General features: G+C 32.1%; 1 protein-coding gene across 9 annotated transcripts in view; it reads right to left on the minus strand.

Annotated features, from left to right (window-relative positions):
* KLHL32 (kelch like family member 32) overlaps positions 1–26,083 on the minus strand; it is a 290,510-nt gene that overhangs the window by 106,819 nt on the left and 157,608 nt on the right. For 8 of the 9 annotated variants that reach the window (XR_012489240.1, XM_074310243.1, XM_074310246.1 and 5 more), the window contains one exon: positions 8,386–8,484. Coding sequence is in view for 7 of the 9 variants with exons in the window: in XM_074310243.1 (XP_074166344.1) it covers positions 8,386–8,484 (99 nt within the window). In the remaining 2 variants the exon portion in view is untranslated. Of the gene's footprint in view, positions 1–8,385; positions 8,485–26,083 lie in introns of those variants that run through there. The other variant, XM_074310255.1, reaches the window with a different exon arrangement.

Raw genomic sequence — 26,083 nt, forward strand, 5'->3', positions numbered from 1 at the left:
GCTTACGAATGATTTACACTCAGGAAAGTTGGGTCTGAGGCTTATGGTTCTTCCAAATATATAATCCTAAAAAAAGGGTAGCTTCTTCACTCTGAAAGAATGACCTTTCATTCTTTCAAACATAGGAAACAAAATAAATGGAGGAAAAAATCAAGCAAAGCTGCCCTTCTGTTTTCTTGAGTGTGATACAATGCCCATATACATCTAGCACTCGTATTCCTTTTCTCTCATGTTACAGTCATAAGTCTCCTCTTTCAGGTCACGTCTTCCACATAAAAGTGCTAAACTAATGCCGCTTAATGACAAATTAATGTCCATGAATAAAAAATACACCTCTAATAGCATAGAGTAATTTGCCATTACAATATCATCATTGGACATGCCCCTGGTTTAATACGATGTATTTAATTCATAACCTAATGAGTGATATATAAAAAGAGGGAGATGAACCCTGCAATTACATTTATGTGAGTCTGTCACCTTATTTGTAAAACCTTAGAGTCATTTACATTCAAATTAGAACAAATGAGTGATTTCACAAAGTGTAGTGAAAAATGACCACTGCAGTCCAAGACAGGACTGTATTTCCTGTGAAAACATTAACAGTTTCCTATTATTTGTTAAAAATTACAATACATATTGCCCAGCGTTGTGTGAATAATGACTTTTTTACTGATTAGGTCAGAAGACTAGTATGTAGGAAAATAAATAATTTTTCTTTGCATTTTTCCTGATTTTTGCTTTTAGTCCTCCACTGACTTCTGGTGGACTCATACTGCCACCTGCTGCCCATGAGCAGCTACTGGCAGTTCTTTCCTCTGGAAGAAAGTTCATTTCTCCACTAAAAGGTCATCTTGACCTCTTCTCTCTCAAAACGCTCAGTTTGTGTGCCCAAATATGCACTATGATGCTAGATAGTCACAAAATTCAGTACCGAACAACTATACTTTCCCTGGATGTATATAACGATGGATGAAGGGTAAAGGATGTTGTCTGTATGAGCTAATAGCTATCTATAAAATGACAGCTTCACAGCTCCTAGATTTGTCAGAAGCTAATTAAAGGAGCCCATGTCACAATATGTGTAATCGAATTAACTTAGACGTCCATAAAGCACACAGATCTCAAATTCTATGTTTAGAAAAGCATACTATCCTCCCCTAACTCAATATGGAACAAGGCTAGTCCTCAATAAAACTATCAAGCACAGGATGATAAATTTTTCTCTTTGGATACCATATTTCCAACTTCACACTAATGGTTGCCCTCCTGCTGCTTAAAGCAATGGCTTCAAATTCAAACAGAAATGGGGGCCACTAATACATCTTTAAGGATTCCTATGGGTCTCAGATAGACTTAGTTTTAAATTATAAAATTATGTTTTTATTAAATTTTATTTGTTTTGTTAACTATTTCCCAATTATATTTTAGTCTAATTTGGATTGCACTCAGGAATGCTATAGGCCACATAGGGTCTACAGGCAGTATTGGATCCCTCTGGTCCAGAATACCTTGTTGCACAGCAGGGATCTTCCTTCCCTCATATCATGCTCACCAGAAATTTCCTGTTTCATGCTCCTGTCTTTCAAAAGCCTGATAAGTGACTAATCAATCAAAAAATAATTTATGGCAAAGAATGACACCTATTCTTTGATCCCTTCAGTCTTTAGTGAGTAAATTACTTCTACGATTCAATGCCAATTCAATATGAAGTAGAGTTGGCCCTTTGCCTAGGTAAAGTAGCTGGACAGAATATGAATGGAAAGGCACTCACAGAGGCCCTGCCTGTCCCAACAATACTCTCCAATGGCTGGAAATTCCCCTTAGATACATAAATCCTTTATGTCAAGTAGTAAGCGGGGGTGCAATTGCAGGTAAGTGATCACTGCCAAGAGGCACATGATAAATGCTACCTGGGAAGAGGGAAGACCTAGAGATGTCTTCTAACTTTCTATCACTAAGCCGGATTAGTTCTAGAGACAAATATTCTGGCCCTGAAGATATGGGAGATGGATAGGTAAGTCTTAATGAATTGATTGAAAAAAGAACTAAGTCCTGAGTATCAAAGGGAAACCGATGCTATTCCTAGAAGGAAAGACCCCTAAATGGGGACTCAAGGAAAGTGAGGAAGCATAAAGGACTTGGAACTAGGAAGGTAAGTCTAAGATAATATGGGCTTCTCTAAAAACCAAAAGAGGTGTTCAAAGAGAATTATAGTGAAAAAAACAGGCATTAAATATAGAAAAGAGGGAAGAATGTAATATGTAGAATTCCTCCATTTGGAAACTGTATTTTGAGCTTTCTGTTATATTTTCATAATACCCTAATGTTTAGAAATAGTCTTAATTTATCTTGGGAATGCAACTGGGAGAAGGTTGCTCCGATTTCAATCTCATTTTCTCCTTCAGAAAATAAATTATGGAAAATATTCATCACTTTGATGTCAAATAGCAACAAACACACACACACATACACACACACCCCAGTCTTTTTCTTGGATTACCTGAAATTTTAAGAAACTCCAAAACCAGAGGTTATTAACTGAACTAGGGTTCAAGTTTCCCCAAATGGTCAATAACCATCAGGCAAATATTTTTGTTTGGCCATGAGAGAAAAGGGTAGAGGGAAAGCCAAAGTGCCCTGGCATCCCAGAAGCTTATTTTAGTAAGTGGCTTGGCGTCATGGGAGTTTGTCCAGCTGGCTTCATGGAAGGACTCCAACTTTTGCTAAAACTCCATAAATCTGCCTAGTTGACCATGAGGTAAAGGATACAATCCATTTGTAAAATATAACAAGTTGTTTAGCCAATAGTTGTGTGTGAATAGTGTAATGCAAAGAGCACTGGAATCACAATCAAAATTGATCCAAGTTTGAGACTTAGCCCCAATATTCACCAATTCTAATGTGAATGAGTATTTTAATATGTTTTGTCATTATAAATTTTAAAAGTACTTTGTATATACAAACTGTGATCCTTGCTAACAGTGGTCTACACATGTAATTAGAGAAGCAGATTATTCACATTTTATTTCCATTCCATTTAAATACACAATACAGTAACACTGCCAGTAATATCTTTTAATGTATCAAATATACAAATAACATGGTGCTAAAATAGAAGAAAATAATTTAATTTTACATTAATTTATCAAGTTCCTCATTATACACGCCTCTCTTTTGCTATAAGGGAAGGGAAACACCATATTTCATCTCATTCCTTTATTTACCATGATGACCATGCCCGTCCTCTTCAAACCTCATATAGTATATTGTTTAGCAATTGTCTAATGAATTTATCATGTAATACCATGTATCAGTGATGTGTGTTGGCTTCTTTCCTTCCTACTAGACTGTAAACTCCTTGAGGGCAGAGATCTTATATAAACTTTTTGATCCATCTACAAGCTGTTTCCATTCCCCAACTCTACGCCCTTTCCTGGAATGTTCTCTGTCGCCATTTTGATCCCTGGCTTCCATAGAATTCAGATAAAAAAATCTCACTTTCTGTAGAAATCCTTCACTGATCTCCTCTCTCCCTTTATTTTTCCCTGCTAGGGCCTCTTCTGTGATATAATCTTCCATTAGCACTCTATTTACATTTATCTTTTATGAAAATAGCATTTTGCATGTTGCCATTTTATGCTAAGTATTGGGAATATAAATAAAAATAAAGTCTCTGTCCTCAAAAAGCTTAAAATTCAATGGAGAAAGACAACATACAAACAAAAACTGAGAAAGGAGGCCAGGCTGGGTGTGGAGCAATCAAAAGAAGTCCAGAAGCAGGGTAACTGGCAAGAAATATGGATAAAAACTGTCAAGCCCCCTCTTTACATAGAGGTCTTGTAACTCACGATTCTGTCCTCCAGGAAAAGAATCCAAGGGAGAGAAGATATAAGTATCAAAAAGATTCAATCTTGCTGCAATATGAGATTTCCAAATGGTAGGTTTTCTGGAGAAGAAATGGAGAGTCCCAAAGAAGCGATTTGAGGGAGGAAATATTATCTATTCCTCCATGCTTAATTTAACTCTGGTTCTTGTCTCTCACTATTAGACTGTGAGCTCCTTATGGGTAGGGAATATTTTTTGTTTTTCAAAGGCAAAAATGCTTACTTAGCACATTGCCTTGCATACAGTGATTAATTAATAAATAAGCATTGATTTGACAACTATAATAGAAATGAAGACATAGGAACTGGTCTGTTGGTGAATATTAAAAAATATAAAACCAAAATCAGATCAGAACTCTAATATATACAGTAACTGCTTTTAATTTCAGAGATTGTTTCAGTCTCCATTTCTTCATCTATAAAATAGGGAGCCAATTAGAAAATATGCATAAAGTATTTTTTGCAAACTGTGAAGTATTCCATGTTTCTATTCTTATTCTTATCCTCTCCCACTGGGAAAAAGAATGAGATATACAAAGTATGGTATTTAGACTGCAAAAGATGGTTATTTTTTAAAAAATCATACCATACTAATGTGTTCCAAGAAACGTTTTCTGATATTTTACCCCAACTAAAAAGGTACTTAATAAACATAAGGAACACCAGGCAAAAAAGTAGTGTGCTGTAGAAGCAGTTTGATTCTGATGTTAAAAAAGAATAAATTAACATTTATTTCATTAAACAAAATCTGTTAGTTACCTGGATTGACTGGAATTTTATTTGGTTAGATTCTTATTTGAACATTTTACCACATTGAATTAGATCTATATTCATTAAAATTTTGTAAAGGTACTACTTCAAAACAAAAGATAAGGCATGAAGATTTCATCTCAAAAGTACATTATTTTAACGTTTTGGCCCCCAGATGCCAATATATACGTGACATACTGTCCCTTGTGCGTATGAAAACAAATATGTCAAACCAAATGTCATATAAATGATGTCAAAAACATTATCTTTGTATCTGAAGGGCAGCACATTATGTTAGTGACACCACGCCATCCAGTCTGGGGCTGTTTCTGTTTCTTTGTTGTTAAAGTGCTTATTTCCATACAGGTGTCTCTTATTACAGTGATGAAGGAATTTAGACACCATCATTTTCGAGACCACCTCGATTAGGCTAAACAATGAATCCAATCTCGACAAAGAGGCTCAGTAAATCAGGACACACTGAAAACCTCTATTATTGAAACCCACAGCTTTCAAATAATTGTAGTCAGAATATGCTGAATGTGAAAAGCATATATAGATGCATGAATTCTAAAAAGCACACTAGGGGGAACATTGCGAGCTATTAATTTCACACATCTTGCTCAACTTCTAACATCAACTGACACATCTTGGATTTTTTTAGAAGGTCAAATATAAACAGGGAGGTCCTCTGTGAAATACAGAAAGCAAAAAAAGCAAAGTTATACTTAATTGGAGCTGAAGCTACACAGTAGATTTCAAATATTCGATAGAGTTTGAAAGTTAGCTGTTAGTATGCTATCATAATAAACTATGTGGGGGGAAAAACCTCAGTTCCTCATTAAATTATAGCTGACAGAAAATATACCCTTACCAATTTGTAACTGAAAAATCAATCCCCTAATCTGGTACTGGAAGACCTCTTTAGGCTTCCAATGACATTCCTTTTGCTAGCTACATCATCAATAAACATTCCTCTCCAGAATCTAACTTCCTATTGAAGCTGTTGGGGTAGTGAAAGTCTTCCAACCTTTGGTGGTCTTCTCTCTAGAGAAGTGTGGTCCAGTGAAAAGAATGCTGGCATCTAGAGAGATTAGGATTCTACTCCTACCTCTGTGTTTTGCCAATTAACTTCTATGAACCTGAGTTCCCTCACCTGAAAATGTGTGTGATAATAACTATAGATCTTACTTCACAGGTTTGTTGGAAGGATCAATTAAGGTAATAGAAACAAAGAACTCTGCACATCTTAATACACTATGTGGATTATCCATGAGGATAAAGGTGACATAGTACTGTTCAGAAATAAAAAGGGGAATATGGTGTACGTTCCCATCTCTTTGGCTTCAGGAGCAATTAAGGAATATGAGAGGAATCCCCTAAATCACAGAGTAGGTAGAAAGGAGAGCTAAGGTAGTTAGCTACCTCAAGGAAATTATTCTTAAATTATCATCTTATCCTCCTCAACTCTGCTTCTTTGTTTCTTAGCTTCCTTCAAGCCTCAGCTAAAACCCTACCTTCTTCAAGAAACTCTTCCCAATCCCCACTAATACTAGAGCTTTCTCTCTGGGATTAACTCCAAATTATCCTGTGTGTGTGTGTGTGTGTGTGTGTGTGTGTGTGTGTGTGTGTGTGTATACATATATGTATATATATATATATATGTATACACACACACACACACACACACACATATATATATATATCGCTTGTACATGGCTCTTTATATGTTGTCTTTGGAAAACACAATGGCAAAACAAAAACAAATCAGTAATACAGTGGCTAGCTGTAACTTCAGAGTACTGCTGGTAAAGCATTTCTCTCTCTCCTAGACAGAGAAGTGGTAGACAACAGTCAGGAGATGGAGGTGTAATTTGGAGAGACATGGCTAATGCGTGTATATTTATTTTCCTTAACATTACTTTTTTTTTACATGGGAAGAGTCCTATATAGAGAGAGAAGCCCGCTGAAAAAGACATGCTATTTTTAAAAAATAGTTTTTATTTATAAGATATATGCATGGGTAATTTTGCAACATTGACAATTGCCAAACCTTTTGTTCCAATTTTTCCCCTCCTCTCCTCCCAGATGGCAGGTTGACCAATACATGTTAAATATGTTAAAGTATAAATTAAATACAATATATGTATACATGAAAAGACATGTAATTTTAAAAAAGAATTAATAAGATCTATTTCATTAAAATATTCAGTATCTTAGTAATTGGAATAATTTACCAAATTGAATTAGAACTGCATCCATTATAACTTTGGAAAGGCACTACTTCCAAATATAAGCTGGAAGCTTCTTATCTCAAAAAATAGACTTTTTAAATGTGTTTAGCCCCCCAAGTGCCCATAGGAATATAATGTTAAAATAAAATTCATCTGAGCAATGAAATATTAATTCATGATAAAAAGCTTAATAATACATATTAATACATGATAAAGTTAATAATACATATTAATAGCTACATGATTCTCCCCAAATCAAGAGGAATACTAACTCCACCCATAAGTATCCCACTCCAAAAATGAATAAAGCACAATTACAGAGCATAAGAAGAGAAAATCTCTACTTATATAGAGAGGATATATTAGCCTTACAAGTTGTTATTCTGCAGTCAAATTACCCCTTTTTGGTGTCAGGAGTTCTTCCACAATTTTCTTTTCTTACAGTCTCATCAATTAGCCGTGTCTGACTCTAGGGTTTTCATGGTAAAGATTCTAGAGTGATTTGCCATTTCCTTCCCCAGATCATTTTCCATATAAGGAAACTGAGGCATACTGAATACATGACTTGGCCAGGGTCTCATAGCTAATAAATTACTGGATTTGAAATCAGGTTCTCCTTAATTCAGGATTAGCATTCTATCCACTGTCACCTAGCTGCCCCTTTGCTACAATTAGAAAGTTAGAAAGTACTAATGAATAAAACAAAGGAAAAAAACAGTGAAAAAACAAAATCTGACAAAAAAAAAAACTCTGTGGAAACTCATATGAGGCAGTATAAGTTTCAAATGATCAGAATGCCTCTTGCTTCCTGAATGACTGTCCATGAAAATCCTGTCTATATATAACCCAGTTGTTGCTTTGCATCAGAAAACAAACCATTAATGTGAAATGTCAAGATTCTATATTGACCTACTGCAAGTCACCTGATGTCTCAATTTCTTTATTAGAAAAAAAAATCACAAAACAAGCCATGATTCTCCTGACTTCATCTGGAATGCTACACTTATCATATGTTTCTTAATAATCAGAACACTCTTACCAGAATGTTGTCAACACACATCATTATCTTTTAACTGCCTACGGCAGCAAGTTAGTTGGTTAATACATAAAGCTCGGGCTGTAATACAGTCGTGATGCTAAAATGCCAAAAATAAGTTAATTCAATTCTTTCATTAAAACACACCCTTATAGGTCTTTTAACCTTTACGTTCCACAGTTTGCTCACCTGTGAAAAAGGATAAAATTATCTTTCTCTTGCCTCTCAGTGATACTGAGAAAAAAATGGAAAATGAGATAAAATCAGAATAAAAAACAATTTCAGGAAGACCTGAATTCAAATGTGAACTCAGACACTAGATATATGACTCTGAGCAAGTCCCTTAATCCCAATCTGCCTCAGTTTCCTCACCTGTAAAATAAAAATAATAATAGCACATACCTCTCAGAATTATTGAAATTTCTCTCTACAGGAGAAAGGAACATGAAAGGCATATGGGAATGGAATGAATGAATACCTGGATGAGATAATGGGAACATAAATTGAGGAGCTCCAGTAACTGAAGATGACTTCCAGCTGCCAATACATCCTGGATCACTCCTGGCTCCAATAGAATCTGTTTAAAAAAAAGAAAAAAAATCAATCCTGCTAGAAAAGAAAAGTTGCATCACTTAATTTACACATAAAGGGACGACAATGGTTTCTGCTTACATTTACATTAATAAACTGAATTTTGACAGAATTTGCCTTTCTCCTGCAATCACTCCTAATCTCATTTCTAGAATGTGAAAGCCTATACTCATCACCAATTATTACTTAATTAGGCAGATGTAAAAGTTATTTTTTAAAAACAAGATAAACATTTATATGACCTATCACTATAGCACTACTGTAAATAGCACAGAGATGACCAAATATATTGGTTACCTAGAAGATATTGGTGCTGCACAAGTTCTGAAAGATTCTATTATTTGAATATGGATACAGTGACAGACTGACTCTGTCCACAAATAGCCTAACCAATAGTGGAAACGCTATTTATTAGGAAGATAGCTACTAGATGAGTATTAGCCATCCCCCGCCCCAAATAGTCTTTTGTCTTGTGTTTCCTCCTATGTCTGCAATGATAATGGCAGAATATTGGGGAAGCATACCAAATTAAAATGTTAGATCACCTGTAAAATATTAACTGTTAATACACTCAATGTGATTTTTTTCTTTATTTTCTTTATTCTTTATTATTATTATTATTTATTATTATTATTATTTGCTGAGGCAATTGGGATTAAGTGACTTGCCCAGGGTCATACAGCTAGGAAATGTTAAATGTCTGAGGCCACATTTGAACTCGGGTCCTCCTGACTTCAGGGCTGGTGCTCTATCCAGGGCACCACCTAGCTGCCCCTAAATGTGATTTTCTAATCTAATGACCAACAAGTTGATATGAAGCAATGGAAAGAGCACTAAACTTCTCAAGAGCTCAAATCCCAAGTTTCCCTGTTACTGTGTAGCACTTATTTTGACTAGGTCACTAAACTATCCTGGGCCTCAATTTTCTTACCTGTAAAATGGGAGAGTTGGGCTAGAGTGCCCTATAAAGTCCCTTCTAGTTCAAAATCTATAATCCTAAAACAACATTTTCTGATTACTGCTATCAAGTCAGACATAACAGACTTAAGAGGATGCATATTCACAAATCATGGAGGATTTCCAGGGAAAACGCCAAATCTCTGATTCCTCAGAGAGTGAAGTCCTCCAGGTACTCTGTTTGTGGATGACATTATATTTACTGAATCAAATGCAGGAATATTTCACAATCTGTTAAATGATATCTGTAATTATTCTGAAGTTTTAATCTTATAATTCACAGAAGAAAATACTAAGTGGCTGAAGAATGTTTGCTATCCTGACAATAATATTAAGTTTTATGGACAGCACTTAGTGCTGGCCCCTCAGCATATTTATATTGGAAAGACATCATACTGGGACCAAAATTAAAGAAAAGGAAAGCATCAAGCAAAGCTGCAATAGGAAAAGTGTACAGCTCTTTCAACAACTCCAACATCATCCCTGAAATAAAAAATTTATTTGAACACCATCATTGCCTTCTAGTAATTCAAGATGGTTGCAAATTATGGATGAGCATAGTATCTATAGAATTAAAATTAGGAGTCTCCAAAGGGAAATATATATTGGGGAGAGAAAAACCATATTACTAAGAGTGAAGAGCCTATGAGAAGTGACATTAAAATGAATTATTGAAGAGAGCGGTATGATTAGAAAATGAATGTGAGAACAAAGGATAACAGACTGGGAGCCTGTCTTCTACGATGGGATCCTTATATTGAAGAGATTTAGAAGAAGTCTTCTAGTATATATCGTCCAGAGCATTTGTGAAGAACTTGCAGGGAGATGTGGACAAGATTCACAGAGAAAGAGGAGCAGCAGATGTGATCTACACCTCTGGAAGGAGTACCTACATCACTAGGATGATAGATCTATTCAAGAACTGAAGGACATCAGTCTCATCATCTGGGTTCTTATTTTCATAATGTATCTAATGTTCCCTCTGGTTCTGTTTTATGCCAAAAGAAGCAAAGTACTACTTTTAAAAATATATATTTGAGGGTTTTATGGAAATAAATTTTAGAAGTAACATTAATCCTTTGCCCTGAAGAAGGATAAAAGAAAATACTGTTTTCTCCTTTCTTTGTAAAGATGGAAGATTAAGGGTAAGGAACACTCCATCAGATTTAGCTGAAGTATAATTTAGATCTGCTGAATTGCTTTTCCCCCTTTTCTCTTGTAGTCTTTATGATAGGGGATAGGTTGCTGGATAGAAGAGAAAGAAGGGACTATTTGGCACAAAAGTTGATGGAAAAATCAACAATGTTCTAAAAAGAAATGTTATTAAACTGACTTTTAAAAAAGGGAAATGCTTATTTTTCTGTAATATTGGATAAAAGAGGGATTTTATGCCTTTTTGTGTTGCTACAAGTACAAAAGTAGAATAAAATTCTTATAGCTCCCTTCTAGTCCAAACTCTATGATGCTTTGATCTTACAATCAATTTCCATAGTGTAAAATTGTAAATGCATTTCCTTTTTTGTTGCTGCATCTTATAGAATATGAAACTGGATTCTTGGCCCTGCCATCCACCCTTACATAAGAAATCAGTGACTTAAAAATATTATGTCCACCAAGTCAACATGGGAAAACAAGACCTGCAAAGAATCCTACCTACATCAATTTTTTCAGTTTCTAAGGATGCAGGTTTAGAAAGCAGGAAAGGAAGTTAGAGTTTTAGTTAATATCTGGCACAAAGACAAGGCAACAAACATTAAGTACTATGTGCTAGTCACTGCACTTTTAAAAAAATTATTTATTTTGAACTTATGAAATAAAACAAGCATTTTTATAACATAGTAGAATTTTTTAAAAAGGTAATTTTAAAAAAGGTATTATGCATAATTTGCTATTCCTTTTCAATATATAGTAAAGCTATTATATAACTTTCTTTTTTTTTCTTCCCTCCACTTGCCCTAAAAATGGCTACCATTAGGCTCATATATGTATATATGTGCATATATATTATATATACATGTATTTGCAATCATTCTATTTATCAGTTCTTTCTCTGGATACAAATGTCTTAATCTGGGTATTTATAATAATAAAAATTTATACATCAAAATAAAATAGTCAAAATATGTCAGTCACTGTGCTTAACGGAATAGGCTAAAAGAAATAAGGAGAATCAATGACTTAAAAATTTTAAAAATAACTTTATTATATATTGAAAAAGAAAAGCAAATTGCACATAATTGACTTACAGTTTTTGTGTGCAATTATTTTATTATTATTGTTATGAAAAATCTTGTTTTATTCCATAAATTTAAGATAAAACAAATAAAATTTGGTTTTTGTTGTTTTTTTTTTGTTTGTTTGTTTGAGGCAATTGGGGTTAAGCGACTTGCCCAGGGTCACACCGCTAGGAAGTATTAAGTGTCTGAGATCAGATTTGAACTTGGGTCCTCCTGACTTCAGGGCTGCTGTGCCACCTAGCTGCCCACTAGAATTTTTTTCCTAAAAAAATTGCAAAATACATTAAGGCATATACTGTTAACTCCGTGGTAACTGATCATAAGATCAAAGCACCATAGAGCTAGGATTAGAAGAGGCCTATGAGGCCTTCTCATTTTGCAGATAAGAAAATTGAGGCCTGTGAAAGTTTTGTGATTTGTCTGAAGTCATGCTGATAGACAAGAAAGAGGATTTGAAACTAGTTTTTCTAACTTCAAAGCCAGAGTTTTTTCTATTTTGTCTCTTTTCTATCCAGTCATAAGTTAAGAAGCTGGCTTTTTCCAACACCTCAAAAAGAGAGGGTTTTGACTGATCATACAGAAATGCAATGTAGTTTCCCAATCACAGGAGGTAGGAGGCTCTATATTTTTGCAGAGAAAGAATGGCCTAAGGCACAAGATGGGGAATAGGTGGATTAGAAAGGTGAGTCTTACTCTTCAAATACTGTCAGTTTTTTCATTTCACAAAAATTGGTATTCGTGATAATCTCCCAGGCTTGGTAAAAACCAAACACAAAAACTGGTATCACAGAAAGACAAGGTAAGTATTATATAGTCTGTGTAACATGTCTAGCAGCCTTACTTTGAGGGAACATTCACTCACTTAAGAAATATGAGGTTTTTTCCCCTTAAGATCTTTATTTAAAGGATACTTTAGTCAAGGACCATCTTAATCATTTTCAAAAAAAAAAAAAAAGTAGCGCAAAGACTTTTTAAAGATATACTGGATCCAATGGACAGAGCATTAAACTCTAATTAAAATCCTATCTCTGACAAAATATGGCAGTGAGCAACATCTCTAACCCCTTTCGAATTCAGACTCAGTTTCTTTACCTGTAAAATGGGTATGTTAATTTTTTTTGCTTTTTTTATTATAGCTTTTTACATACAAAACATAAGTATGGGTGATTTTTCAACATTGATCCTTATAAAAACTTCTGTTTCAACTTTTCCCCTCCTTCCCTCCACCCCTCCCCTAGATGGCAGATAGTCAAAATGAGTATGATAATAAAAGTACCTATACCATAGGATTGTTGTGAAAATAAAATGAGATAATACACATAAAATGTAAATTTTACTTATAAATGTTAGCTATCCTATTCTGCTTTTTAAAAAAATTGTTGGATAGACAAATCTTACTTCTTTGGGCAAAAAAAAGTAAATATGGATATCAACCATTTACTGACAGCAGTATCACATGGACTTAAGGTAAATCTCATTGTTCTTAAATATTTTTTCTGAGAATTTCCCCTGGGTAAGAATACAAGCCAAAGGGCAAATTTAGATAATATTAACAAGAGCAAGCTCTCCAATGAGTACCTCATGGAATGGACAAAAAAATGGTACTGGGGAAATCCTTTATGGAATAAAAGAATTCAAAATACAGTATTTAGTAAAAACATCTGGAGTAAGTGAAGGGAAAATGTAATATAGCCTTTTGAAGATATCCTACTTTGTGTCAACTTTGAGAAATCTCCACTTTGGATGGTACTCAAATATTCTGTAACTGCCCTGAGGAATGATGCTACTTCCCTTACTCAAACAACAACTCCTTCAAGGTCACAAGTTTTTGTTTTTGTTTTTGTTTTTCACAAGAACCACAGAAGTGAAAATGCAATTGGTGTTTGTGAGATCTAAAATCTGTAACCCTACACATCAGGTGCCACATATGAGCCTAGCCTCCCTTTGCTTGATAAAGTTTTTGTTTGAAAATATTGAAAGAAATCAAGCTCATTATCTCCCATGTAAGCCCATTTTACTTTCTGGGTAGCTCTAATTCTTAAAAACTTTTTTCTTACATTTTTTTCTCCAGATAAAACATGCCCAATTCATTCAACTGATTCTTATATGACATGATCTTCAGTGCTCTCACATCATGATTAGTTTCCTATGTTCAGCTTCAGTATTTCAGAAGGCGTGGGTATTTTGGATTTGGCCTGAGAATGGATAAGTATCATGTTCCTCTTTCTGGACACTATGCATTTCTTAATTCAGCCTCAGATAATATTAAGGTTTTTTAGTTACTATATGATTTTGTTTTGATGATTTGGTTTTATTTATTTTTTTATTTTAACAAATCTTCTTCCACATCTCCCATATCTTACACTTGGAAAGTTGATAATCTAATACTAAATGCTATAAAAATTTTACTTAGACTTAACTCATCATTCTAGCCTGTCGATATCTTTTTTAATATAGTTATTTTTCACCTAATGTGTAATATCTATTACTACCAATATGATATCAAATGATAATTTTCAAGTTATGTTATCTACTCTTTCTTTTTGTGTTTGCCTTTTTTTTCACTTAAAAATTTTATTGAAATCTTTTGATTTTAAATTGAACATTTTCATATTACCTCTACCCTGTGAAAGGTCTCGTAACAAAGTAAAATGTCAAGGAATATTAAAAATACAATGACTTTATTTGAAAAAGTATGCACACTCCAGATCTGTAGCCCCCAATTTCTCTATTTTTAAAACTTTTTTAGGAGTAGGTAGGTAGCAAAGTGAATATAGCACTGGCCCTAGAGTCAGGAGGACCTGAATTCAAATCCAACTTCAGACACTAGCTGTGTGATCTTAGGCAAGTATCTTAACCCCAGCTGCTTCAAAAAATAAAGGAAATGTTTTGCTCTTCCTCTCACTCTCATCATTAAAAAGAAAAACAAGTACTTGACAAAATTTATAACTTTAACAAAGTTGCAGAATATAAGATAAGCTCCCATAAATCATTAACATTTCTTTATATGATCAATAAAGCCCAGAAACAAGAGATAGAAAGAAAAATTCCATTTAAAATAACTGTAAACAATATAAAATACTTAGGAGTCTACTTATCAAGATAAGCTCAGGAACTATATGAACACAATTACAAAACATTCTTCAAACAAATAAAGTCAAATCCAAACAACTAGAAAAATATCAGTTCCTCATGGTTAGGTTGAACTAGTATAATAAAAATGACAATCTGCCTAAACAAATTTACTTATTCAGTGCCATACCAATCAAACTTCCAAAAAATTTAATTGATAGAGCTAGGAAAAATAGCTGCAAAATTAATCTGGAAGAACAAAAGGTCTAGACCATCAAGGGAATTAATGAGGGGAAAATATAAAGGGAGATAGCCTAACAATGCCATATCTCAAACGATATTTTAAAGCAGTAATCATCAAAACTATCTGGTATTGGCTATGAAATAGAGTGGTGGATCAGTGAAAATGATTAGCTACAAGAGAACTAGTAGTCAATAGTAAACTAGTATGAGATAAACCCAAAGACTCCAGTTTTTAGAATAAGAACTCATTATTCAACAAAAACTGCTGGAAAACAATAGGATACAAACTGGACCAACATCTCACACCCTGTACCAAGATAAGGTCAAAAGAGGTGCATGATATAGACATAAAAAGTAACACTAAAATCAAATTAGAAGAGTAAAGAATAGATTAACTCTCAGACTTATAGGGAGTGGAATAATTCATGACCAAATAGGAGATAGAAAGCACTATAAAATGCAAAACAGATAATTATGATTATATTAAATTCAAAAGTTTTTGTACAAACAAAAACAATGTAACCAAGATCAGAAGGAAACAGAAAGATGGGAAATACTCTTTATACCAAGTGTTTCTGAGAAGGGTCTTGTTTCTCAAAAATATAGTTTAAGTTTATAAAAATATTAGCAATTTCTCCACTGATAACAGGTCAAAAGACATGAATAAGCAGTTTTCAGGTGAAGAAATCAAAGCTATCTATAGACATTTGAAAAGTGCTCTAAATTTTTTTGATCAGAAAAGTGCTTATTAAAATAATTTTTACAAAATTTATATATACATAATTTATTAAAAATAAAATTATAAAATAAAAAAAAATTCTGAGATACCACCTCACAAAAACAGAAAGTGATAAATGTTGGAGGGGATGTGGGAAAACTGGAACATTAATGCACTCTTGGTAGAGTTGTGAACTGATTCAATCATTTTGCAGAGCAATCTGAACTATGCCCAAAAGGCAACCAAACTGTACATATCATTTGATCCAACACTACCACTAGTAGGTCTGAATCACAAAGGGATCATAAAAAGGGGAAAGGACCTAGATGTCCAAAATATGTTTATGGCAGCTCTCTTTGTAATGACAAAGAAATGGATACAGAGGGGATATCCATCACTTAGGGAATGGCTGAACAAGCTTTATATATGAATGAAATGGAATACTATTGTACAATAAGAAATGATGATTTCAGGAAAACTTAGAAAGACATATGAATTGATGTAAAGTAAAATAAGCAGAGCCAGGAAAACACTGTACACAATATCAACAACACTGTATGATGATTAACTAACAATGATTCAGCTCCTCTCAGCAACAAAATGAGTCATTACTTGACTCATTAAGGAAAGATTAAGCATTAAGGAAAATGCTATCCACATCCAGTAAAGAACTGATAGACTCTCAATACAGATCAAAGCATGCTTTTTCACTAACTTTATTTTTTCTCATTTTTTTTGCCTTTTAAACTGTACTTCTTTCACAATTCTAATAAGTAATTATGTTTTACATGATACTACATGTACAATCTATATCAAACTACCCATCGATATCTTTGGAAAAGGGGAGGGGAAGAAAGCAGAAAAATTTAGAATTTAAAATCTTGAGAAAATGAATGGTAAATATTCTTAACATTTAACTGGGAGAAAAATAAAATATTGTTTTAAATAAAGCCTAATAAAAATAAGAAAAAAAATTCCTTGTACCAAATATATATATATATATAAATATATATATATGTATATATTTATATATACATATATATATATATATATATATATATATGTCTAAGCAAAACAAATTCCCTCACTGGTTTATGTCCCACTGCACCTAAAATCTATAATCTCTCTGTCAAAAGTTGGGTAAAAATGTTTTCATCATCAGTCCCATGAAATCATAATGGTAACTACATTGATCATGGTTTTGAAAGCTTTCAAAATTGCTAGTCTGTATTTTTGTTGTTATTTTATAATTTTTTTCAGTTCAATTCAATAGATATTTTTAATAATAGTTTTTTATTTTTCAAAATAGTTTTCAGCAGCCACCCTTGCAAAACCTTGTGTTCCAAAATTTTCTCCCTCCCTTCCCAACTCCCCCCTTCCCTACATAGCAAGCAATCCAATATAGGTTACACATGTGCGATTCTTCTAAACAATTAAATAAACATTTTTTAAGCATCTATGTAAAAATAAAAATAAACACTGAGAATACAAATAACAAAGTGAAAGGCAGTACCCATCCCCAAGGAACTTATACTCTACTGGGGAAAAAAAAAACACAAAAAAAGAACCTGGAAAAGAGATGTGGGAGAAACACCCCATATGGAAGCATCTTATTGTGGAGTTGAGACCATCAAGCACAGTTATGGATAGAAAAATGGAATTTAAGTGTTAAAACTACTTTTGCCCACTATACAGGAAAATTTTGAGTAGAGTTTAGTACTTTACCTTTTATCCTTCCAAGCTCATTTCATTCTCTATCAGTTTACAAAACCTTTAAAAATTATTCATTTTTACATCTTGATTGACAGTAGACCTTCTGGGTCTACTTACTTTTAATATCAGTTCAAGAAATTTGTTCCATGTTTCTTTGCCATTATATATAACTTCAATTTTTTTTGGATCACAAGAGTATTACCTTCATATTCATATAACACAAATTATACATCCTTTTCTCAATGGATGAACATTCTTTTAGTTTATAGGTTTATTTTGGGTTTTTTGTTACCACAAAAAAAAGCTACTGTAAGTATTTTTGTACACATAGGACCTTTTCCTATTTCTTTCATCTTTTCTAGATAAAGGCCTAGCAGTGGAATAGATTGGTCAAAGGACAAGCACTATTATTAACATTTAATGTATTATTCCAAAATGTTTGTTCCAATTTATAGGTCTACCAAAAGTGCATACAAATGAATATTTTCCCAACTCCTCCAACAATTGTCATTTTCCTTTTTCTTGGTATTCTTAATGAATCTTGTAAGTGTACAGTATTAGTATTACCCTAGAATTGTTTTAATTTGCATTTTGCTAATTAATAATGATTTGGATCAATATTTTTTGTGGTTATAAATAACTTGAATTTCTTCATTTAAGACCTGCTTTTTTTCATATTTATAGAGCACTGATCAATTGGAAAATGGCTTTTATTCATATATATGTATATTTATATACACAAACATACACACACATATATATGCACATATATAGTAATCTATTTCTTATAATCTTAGAGATGAGACTTTTATTAGAGAAACTTGTTGCAATAATTTTTCTCAGCTGTTTTTCTTTCAGTCTTAGCTTCACTGAATTTATTTGTGCACAGATTTTTAAATTTTATAAAATCAAAACTATTTATCTTATGTGATCCTCTCTAGCCCTTGTTTGGTCATTAAGTTTTCTTCTACCCATAAGTCTGATAGATATAAGGAAGTTCCAAATAATGAATTTCATTAAGTAGTAGCAATTTTTGAATTTTTAACATTACAAGTTATAATTATATGCAAAATATGTTAACTAGTTCTAGCACAATGAAAATTTACAAGTAAAATATTTCAAAATAAGAGTTTATCCACTTATTAAAGTGATATAATAGCCAAGGATAAGAAAAGAGATTTTTATTTTCCTGATTCAAGTTAGTTACAAAGTAATCAAGTAGTTCTAAAAAACTTTAATAGTTATACAAAGCTATATAAAGTATTGAAAACAAAATTATAAAACATGTCATCATACCTAAAAATAAACCTGTACTGATGATATGATAAAAATCCTGTTATAGTCCTTTAAAATATTTTAGCAGTATAAATTGAACTATATTTTCTTTCTTTAAGTTTTCATATATTTGCTGGTAGGTACAGAAAGCTTTATCCAGTGAAAGCTCACATTCTCATATAATGAATCAACTATATTTGGATAAGCTATGGTATTATCTAAAATCAGTAATGCTTTAAATGGGATATTGTTGTCTTAGCAATATTTTTCAAGTACTGAGCTAAAATAACTTGAAATCTAGTCCCTGAAAACAACTTTAGTCACCTATCCTTTCTTATTTAATTGCCAAACGACTGGAAGAGATTATTGACTGTAGTCTCTCAGCATACAAGGATTCTGAGATCAATAAACAAGAACTGGTTTTAATATAATATTCCCTTCTCCACTGCCTTCTAATAAAAGTTTTATTAAATACTTATATACTTTAAATCCAGGATGAATTCTTTGTTAAGAATGTAAGTTTTGGGGAAAAAAATCTAAGTTTTGTGAAGTATTCTTTTTGAGGACAAGTCTGTTTCATCCACAATAAAAATGCATTGATCACTGTGTATTAACTTTCTTCAATCATTTTCTTCAAAATGGGATATTTGGAAGCCAGGTCTTCATTTGCACAGGCCATCTCTCTGGTAATTTTAACATTATGAAAATGAACTCAGTATTTAAAGGGAGCAAAGAACAAAGATATGCAGTAAAAGTTTCTTTACTATCCGTTTCATTTCCATTTTCTTTCACTGCCTTAAATAAATTTGAGGGTCTGTCTAAAAGGCTACTCTGCAAAGAATAATTAATTTTTGCATTATATCCTCCAAGCCAAAAAGCTAAAAGATGCTTCATTGTAATCACTGTAATATTTCTAATAGCTTGTAGTTGTCCAAAATACAAAACCATTCATGTAACCTATTAATCTTTTGTTTTATTTCACCTGTATGTTTTTTATATCCTGGACCATTTAAGTTTTTTTCTAATTATGTCCATATGGTTATTATATATATCTTGGTAATCAGGCTTTGAAGTATTTTATTTAATATTTTACATATTATATAATTACATATTACATATGTTTCATATGTTTAATAAATTAAAATATAAATTTCAAGTATTCTCTCATATAATTTTACACACTACATTCATAATACTTATTTCAAATGCAATTTTTATTTTCTATATCTTTCTGCTAAGTTTCATTGATAGTACATAAAATGCTAATGATTTATATTTATTTATTTTATATCCTAAATGTTTTCTGAATTTACTAATTCTTGTATTTCATTTTCATTTGACTTTTTCATCACATCAGATAATTTTGTTTCTCCTTTACCTATGTTTATTTTCTCAAATTTTCTTCTGTGATTTTATTGCTATACCCAGAATTTCTAAAACTATATCATGTCAAATAGAATTGACAACAGTGGGAATCCTTGTTTCACCTTAATTTATAATCCTAGGAAGGATTATAACTTACTCTTTTTACATGTAATTGTTATTTTGGTTTTAGATATATATTATCATTTTAAGGAAAGGTTCGTTTATTCCTGTTTTTAGTGATATATTCAATATTTATTGATTTTGTTAATAACATGCTTAAATTTATAGTTTTTTTCTAATATTAATTATTAATTAACTAATCCTGAATTCCTAGTATAAATCCATAGTATATAATCTCCATTATATATTATTTTAATTATCTTGTTAATATTTTAAATAAAACACAGCTTAGGACCAAGGAAAATCCCTGAGGTTTTCCACTGGAGACTTCTTGGCAAGATAATATGCATCCATTCATGATGATTACTGAGATATAGTTATTGAACTCAGTTCAGATTGCATTCAAATATGTTCATATGGAAGATAAGGCATTAATTTAATATCACATTTATAAGACAATCATAATTTCAGATCTACAAATTGTTATATATGTACAATGTCTGGCTAATAATAAGTGCTTAATAAATACTTGTTGACTAACAGCATGGCTGACATAACTTTCATATAACAAGAATCTAAATTTTCAAAAGAGCAAACAAAAAGAAAGAAGTGTGATACAGTAGAATGAACTTTAGATTAAGAATCACAGAACCGGGGGCAGCTAGGTGGCGCAGTGGATAGAGCACCAGCCTTGAATTCAGGAGGACCCGAGTTCAAATCTGGTCTCAGACACTTAACACTTCCTAGCTGTGTGACCCTGGGCAAGTCACTTAACCCCAACCTCAGGGGGAAAAAAAAAAAAGAAGAAGAAGAATCACAGAACCTAACTTGCAATCCAGCTCTGCCATTTGTTATCCTCACTGGACCTCCAGTTTTATCATTAATAAAAAGAAGGTGGTGGGACTAATGATCTTTATGGTCATTTCCAAGTCTGTATTTATGATTCTATGAAAAGATACAAGGATTATAGGAGGAAAACACTTTCCCCAAAGTTCAAATGAATTAGTAACAGGGATTTGATGAGGCTTTGATATAATCATTATGATAGATTTATCTAGCCTCAAAGTTGATTCTGTCTTAGCAAGATATTTCCATAAAAGCACTATAATTAATGAGAAAGTTCTTGTGCTCTGCATCACTTTGCAGGTGACACAAGTGATTAATTAAAGGATTATGTTTTCCCTGCCCTGAATCATGGCTGACTTATCAATAAGAGCAGTGACGTGCAATTAAATTAAAGTTACTCCAAAGATAAAAAAGATAGAGGTTTCCTTTCCCAGAAAATGGGGGAGGATACATGCATGATACAGATGTATGACAAGTAAATTAATAACCTGTCTGATATTCCTCCTGTTCATGGAGGAGGAAGAGAATATGGTTATTTTTTAATAGTCAAAAGGTTTAAATATTTATTCAAGATAGTGGTGACAATGAAACAATTTTGTGATGTTAACAGAAGGACATACACAAGACTTGGGAGCTTGATGCCTGTTTTTTGAAGAATGCCTATGATGTTTCAATCAATATATACGGATTTTTAAAATTTTTATTTTGCTGACCTGGTCGATATCTGACTTCAACCATATTAGTACCACCTCCACCTCTGAAATTTATTAAATATTTACTGTATGCTGTTTGGTGGTAGAAATAGAAAGATAAAAAATAAAAACCTTCTCAATGAGCTTACTTTCTTTTAATAAAATATATATTTTTATTAATAAGTAAAATACATTATAATAAGTAATTACTAATACATAATTATATTAAAATATATTCTTGAGAAAGAATATGTACATCTAAATGCATCTATATGTATAAAATACAAGAGAAATAAAATGAAACAGATTAAACAAAAGAGAATCAGAAACAATAGAATCCAATAAAGCCAGTGGTCAGTAAATTGGAAAGCATAAATTAGAAAGAATTCTCTACTTGATAAAAACTTCTAGAAAAATTGAAAAATGATCTGGAAGAAATTAGGCTTAGAAAAAAATCTTATGTCATATTCTACAACAAAGTAAAAATTATATATGATCTGAATGTTAAGGATCATACCATTAAAAAAAATAAGAAGAGAAGCAGATCATATAATTTCCATAGTCATAGACAGAATATGTGTTCTTAACCTAACAAGGAATAGAGGCAATTTCAAAAGATAAAATGGTAAGTTCTTATTGCATACAGCTAAATAGCTTCGGCTTAAACAAAATTTATGCCTCTAGGATAAGATGAGAAGAGACTAAGGGGAAGAAAAAAAAATCTTTGTACAAAATTATTTGGTTAGCTTTTATTATATATAAATAACATAATCACTTATCTATATATCTCAAAATCTTTATAGCTATGTCTGTATGACACAAAAGCCATTTCTCGACAGATAAGTGAGGAAAGAATATGAAAAACTCTCAAAAGAACTGAAAATGATTAATCATTTGGAAATCTGACAAATTACTAACTAATAACAGAAATGCAAAGCAAAACAACCCTTAAATTTTATCTCATTCCCAGAAAATTTATAAACATGACAAAAGATGACAACTATAAATGTTGGAGAAGGTGGTGGACCTGGAGGAGGTATATTTCTTGGGAGAGAAAGCCTGTGGGTAGTTAAAAATTCCAGGGCAAGGAGTTTCAAGTGCTGAGGGAAATTCTAGGATAAGATAGCAATAGAGACTTTAAAATACAAAAAAATCAAAAGTAGGAACAGGAAACAACAGGAAGCCAGGTAGAGTTTAATTAATAGAACAGTGGAATGGTCAGACCTGATCTGAAAGAAAACCAGTTACCAGCTCTGTGGAGAATGGATTGGAGCAGAAAAAAGGCTTGTGACAGAGCAGTCCATTAAGTACCCTATTGCAACAGTCCATTTCTTTCAAAACTTCTTATCATTGTATATTCCTTCTCGTTAATCTTCCACATTGGATTTAATAAATGCACTATAAATCATCTTTTTATTCTTTTAGTATGTCAGAGTACTGCTATCCCTCATTTTTACTACATGATGAACCCACTCCTTTTTCTGTTCATATATGGCCTAGATAATGTTATTTATATTCTTCTTATACACAATTATTACACATAGTTGACTGAGTAACTTACTATGCAGCTTTCCTTGTGTTTGTCTGATACATGGATAAAACATGGACCTCCATTTGCTCATTTTTTTATATCTATTCATATACTTTTATATAAATAGCCTTGATGCTTAATAAGGTTTAAGGAGGTACTATCATATTTGTTATGGGGATATTTCTGCCAGCTAAGCAAAACAATTGTACCTCATACAAGTCATTTATGTAGAATGCAAAATAAAACCACAAAACTAAACAGTTCTAGATAACTAAAAGAAAATTTTTCTTTTTTTATTATTCCAGAAAGGAATAATAAAAAGAGAGTTTCCAACCAATAATGACAAAATTCACAAAAATATCAGGAAGTTGATCTACTAATGCTCACTCAATACTGTACTTTGATAATTTTATAAAATGTTACTTAAACAAATCAAGAACAACTTAAATAACTGGATGGGTATTTGGTGCTCATAGTTGGCTTATGTCAATATAATTAAAATGATGATAGTTTCTTGATTAATTTTAAGATTGTGTCCTTTATCAACTAAACTACCAAAGAGAGAACTTTATATAAATAGCCAAAATGTATTTAAAGTAACAAAAAAATGTATAGAATATTAAGGGAAATAATTTTTAAAGGGAATCAAAGGAGAATAGCCCATCCACATTATAAAGTAGTAATCATCATCAAAACCATTTGATATGAGTTGAAAAAATAGAAAAGTAAATCAGTAAAACAAATTAAATAAGGAGGAATTTAAATAACTAAACTTAGTAAGCCCTGATAACTTAAATATGAAAATATAAATTATTTAGGAATGAGCTCCTTAGTTAATATTAATTGCTGGAAAAACTAGAAAGCAGAATTTATTTTTACAATAACATCTGATTCCAGATAGCATAATAAATTCAAAATTTTATGGCCTGAAAATTAATGCTCATACAAAAATATTTTGAAGAGAACTAGATATGGTATATTTCATTGCTATAGGAAGAGGGTGAACTTACACATCACATTTTCAATGCCACGGATAAAGTAAGCTGCTAAGATCGCCAGTATACTAAAAAAGTATATCAAGTATTAAAATACTGAAGGAACCAGTAATGTTTATTCCGGAGAAAAAATTGTAAGGAGGCACAGTGAAGAAATTATTAGAGGGATTACTTAATACAAAAAAAATTGCCTGTCAATTAAAACTGTCCAAAAATGAATAAGCTATTGTGAGGAGTTCCTCTTTACTGGAGATCTATAATCAAAGACTAGCAGCTGCTTGTCCGGGACACTACAGATGGCGTTCTTATACCCCTCTTGAAGGGATATAGGTTGAAGTAGATAAAATGAAATTATTGGACTAAACAAACTCTATGATCCCTTCTAAATTTTAATCTGTGATCCAATGATATTTGAAGTTGAATCCAAAAGTAACATTGTGATTTTCTTCTATCAAAACATTTTAGACAGAAAGGATAAATATTATCATCTTCATTTTTAGGGCTTACAGAAGCTGAGGCTCTGCCCCAGCTCATAAAAACAATGAATAGTAGAGCCCATTTTTAATAGTATCTTTAGAAAAGTCAGAGTAATAAGTGACCTTGGACATCATTTAATCCAGCCCGCCTTGATTTTACAAATGAGGAAACTGAGACTCAGAAAAGAGAAATAACTTGTCTAATGAAAAAAAGCTATGGCCTTTGCTAAATCTTGAACTCATCTGCTGCCTCAGACTACTACAATACTGTTTCCTATATGCCAAATGTCCAAATATTCTAAAACCAGATCTTCTAGTTCCATATCCAATGTTCTTTATATCACTTCCTATTGACAATTTATATGTATGTATTTACATTTTACATATACATATCTGAGAAGAAAAATAAAGAGATTAAATGTTGCCTAAAATCATTTAGAAATTAGAATATTAATGGTCTCTAACCTTATACCTTACTTACTTAAAAGATAAGTAACTTGTTTTCATAGTTTATACCAACACAGAATTAGTTATTAGATGAACCCTTAATAACTTAAAATAAAATTTAAAAAAAAAAAACTTGCTACAAAAATTTCAAAAATCCTGAAAATCTGATAATTATGAGATCCATCTAAGTCAGTTTTGATCCTTGACTATATTTCTACTGTTATTTTAATTCAGTTTATGGTCTAAATTTTTTTCTTTGGGGAGTATTTTCTTTGCCATAGAATGAATCATGAAAGGTAGTCACAAGAAACTGCATTCAGTAAGGTTTTCTTTTACTTGTCAGTAAACTGCCTTTAACTTAGAAACATTTTATCCACAAGATGGCACCCATGTTTAAACTTAGAAGATTTTTTTCTAAATTCCAACACCTAAGATCTTGAGGAAATTGACAAACCATACTATTTTACGTCATATAAGACAATCTGTAAGTATTTATTGAGTACTTCTATCAGTCATTATGCCTGGTGCTTGTGATACAAAGATAAAGATGAATCAGTTCCTTTCCTTATGGAGTTTATCAAAATAACAGTTAACATAAATTCTAGTTAATGAAAAATTTAGTCACATAGCAAGACATTCATTAACAGACAAAAATATTACAGCTTAATGGAACAATATAAATCTAACAAAATTTCCAAAAATTAGAACTTCTGTCAAGTAAATTCTATTTTAGCAAAGTGACTCAACATTATAAAATTATAATGCGTATTTCCCTGGGGTGTGGAGAATTGGGGGTAGGAGAGTGGTGAACGGAGGGACAGAGTGGATGAAGAGATATTGCCTCTAAATGTAGAAAATGGCAAACACAATTTTTAAAAATGTTTTGCTCTCCTATAGT

Source organism: Sminthopsis crassicaudata, chromosome 4, assembly GCF_048593235.1.
Source record: "Sminthopsis crassicaudata isolate SCR6 chromosome 4, ASM4859323v1, whole genome shotgun sequence".
NCBI lineage: Eukaryota > Metazoa > Chordata > Mammalia > Dasyuromorphia > Dasyuridae > Sminthopsis > Sminthopsis crassicaudata.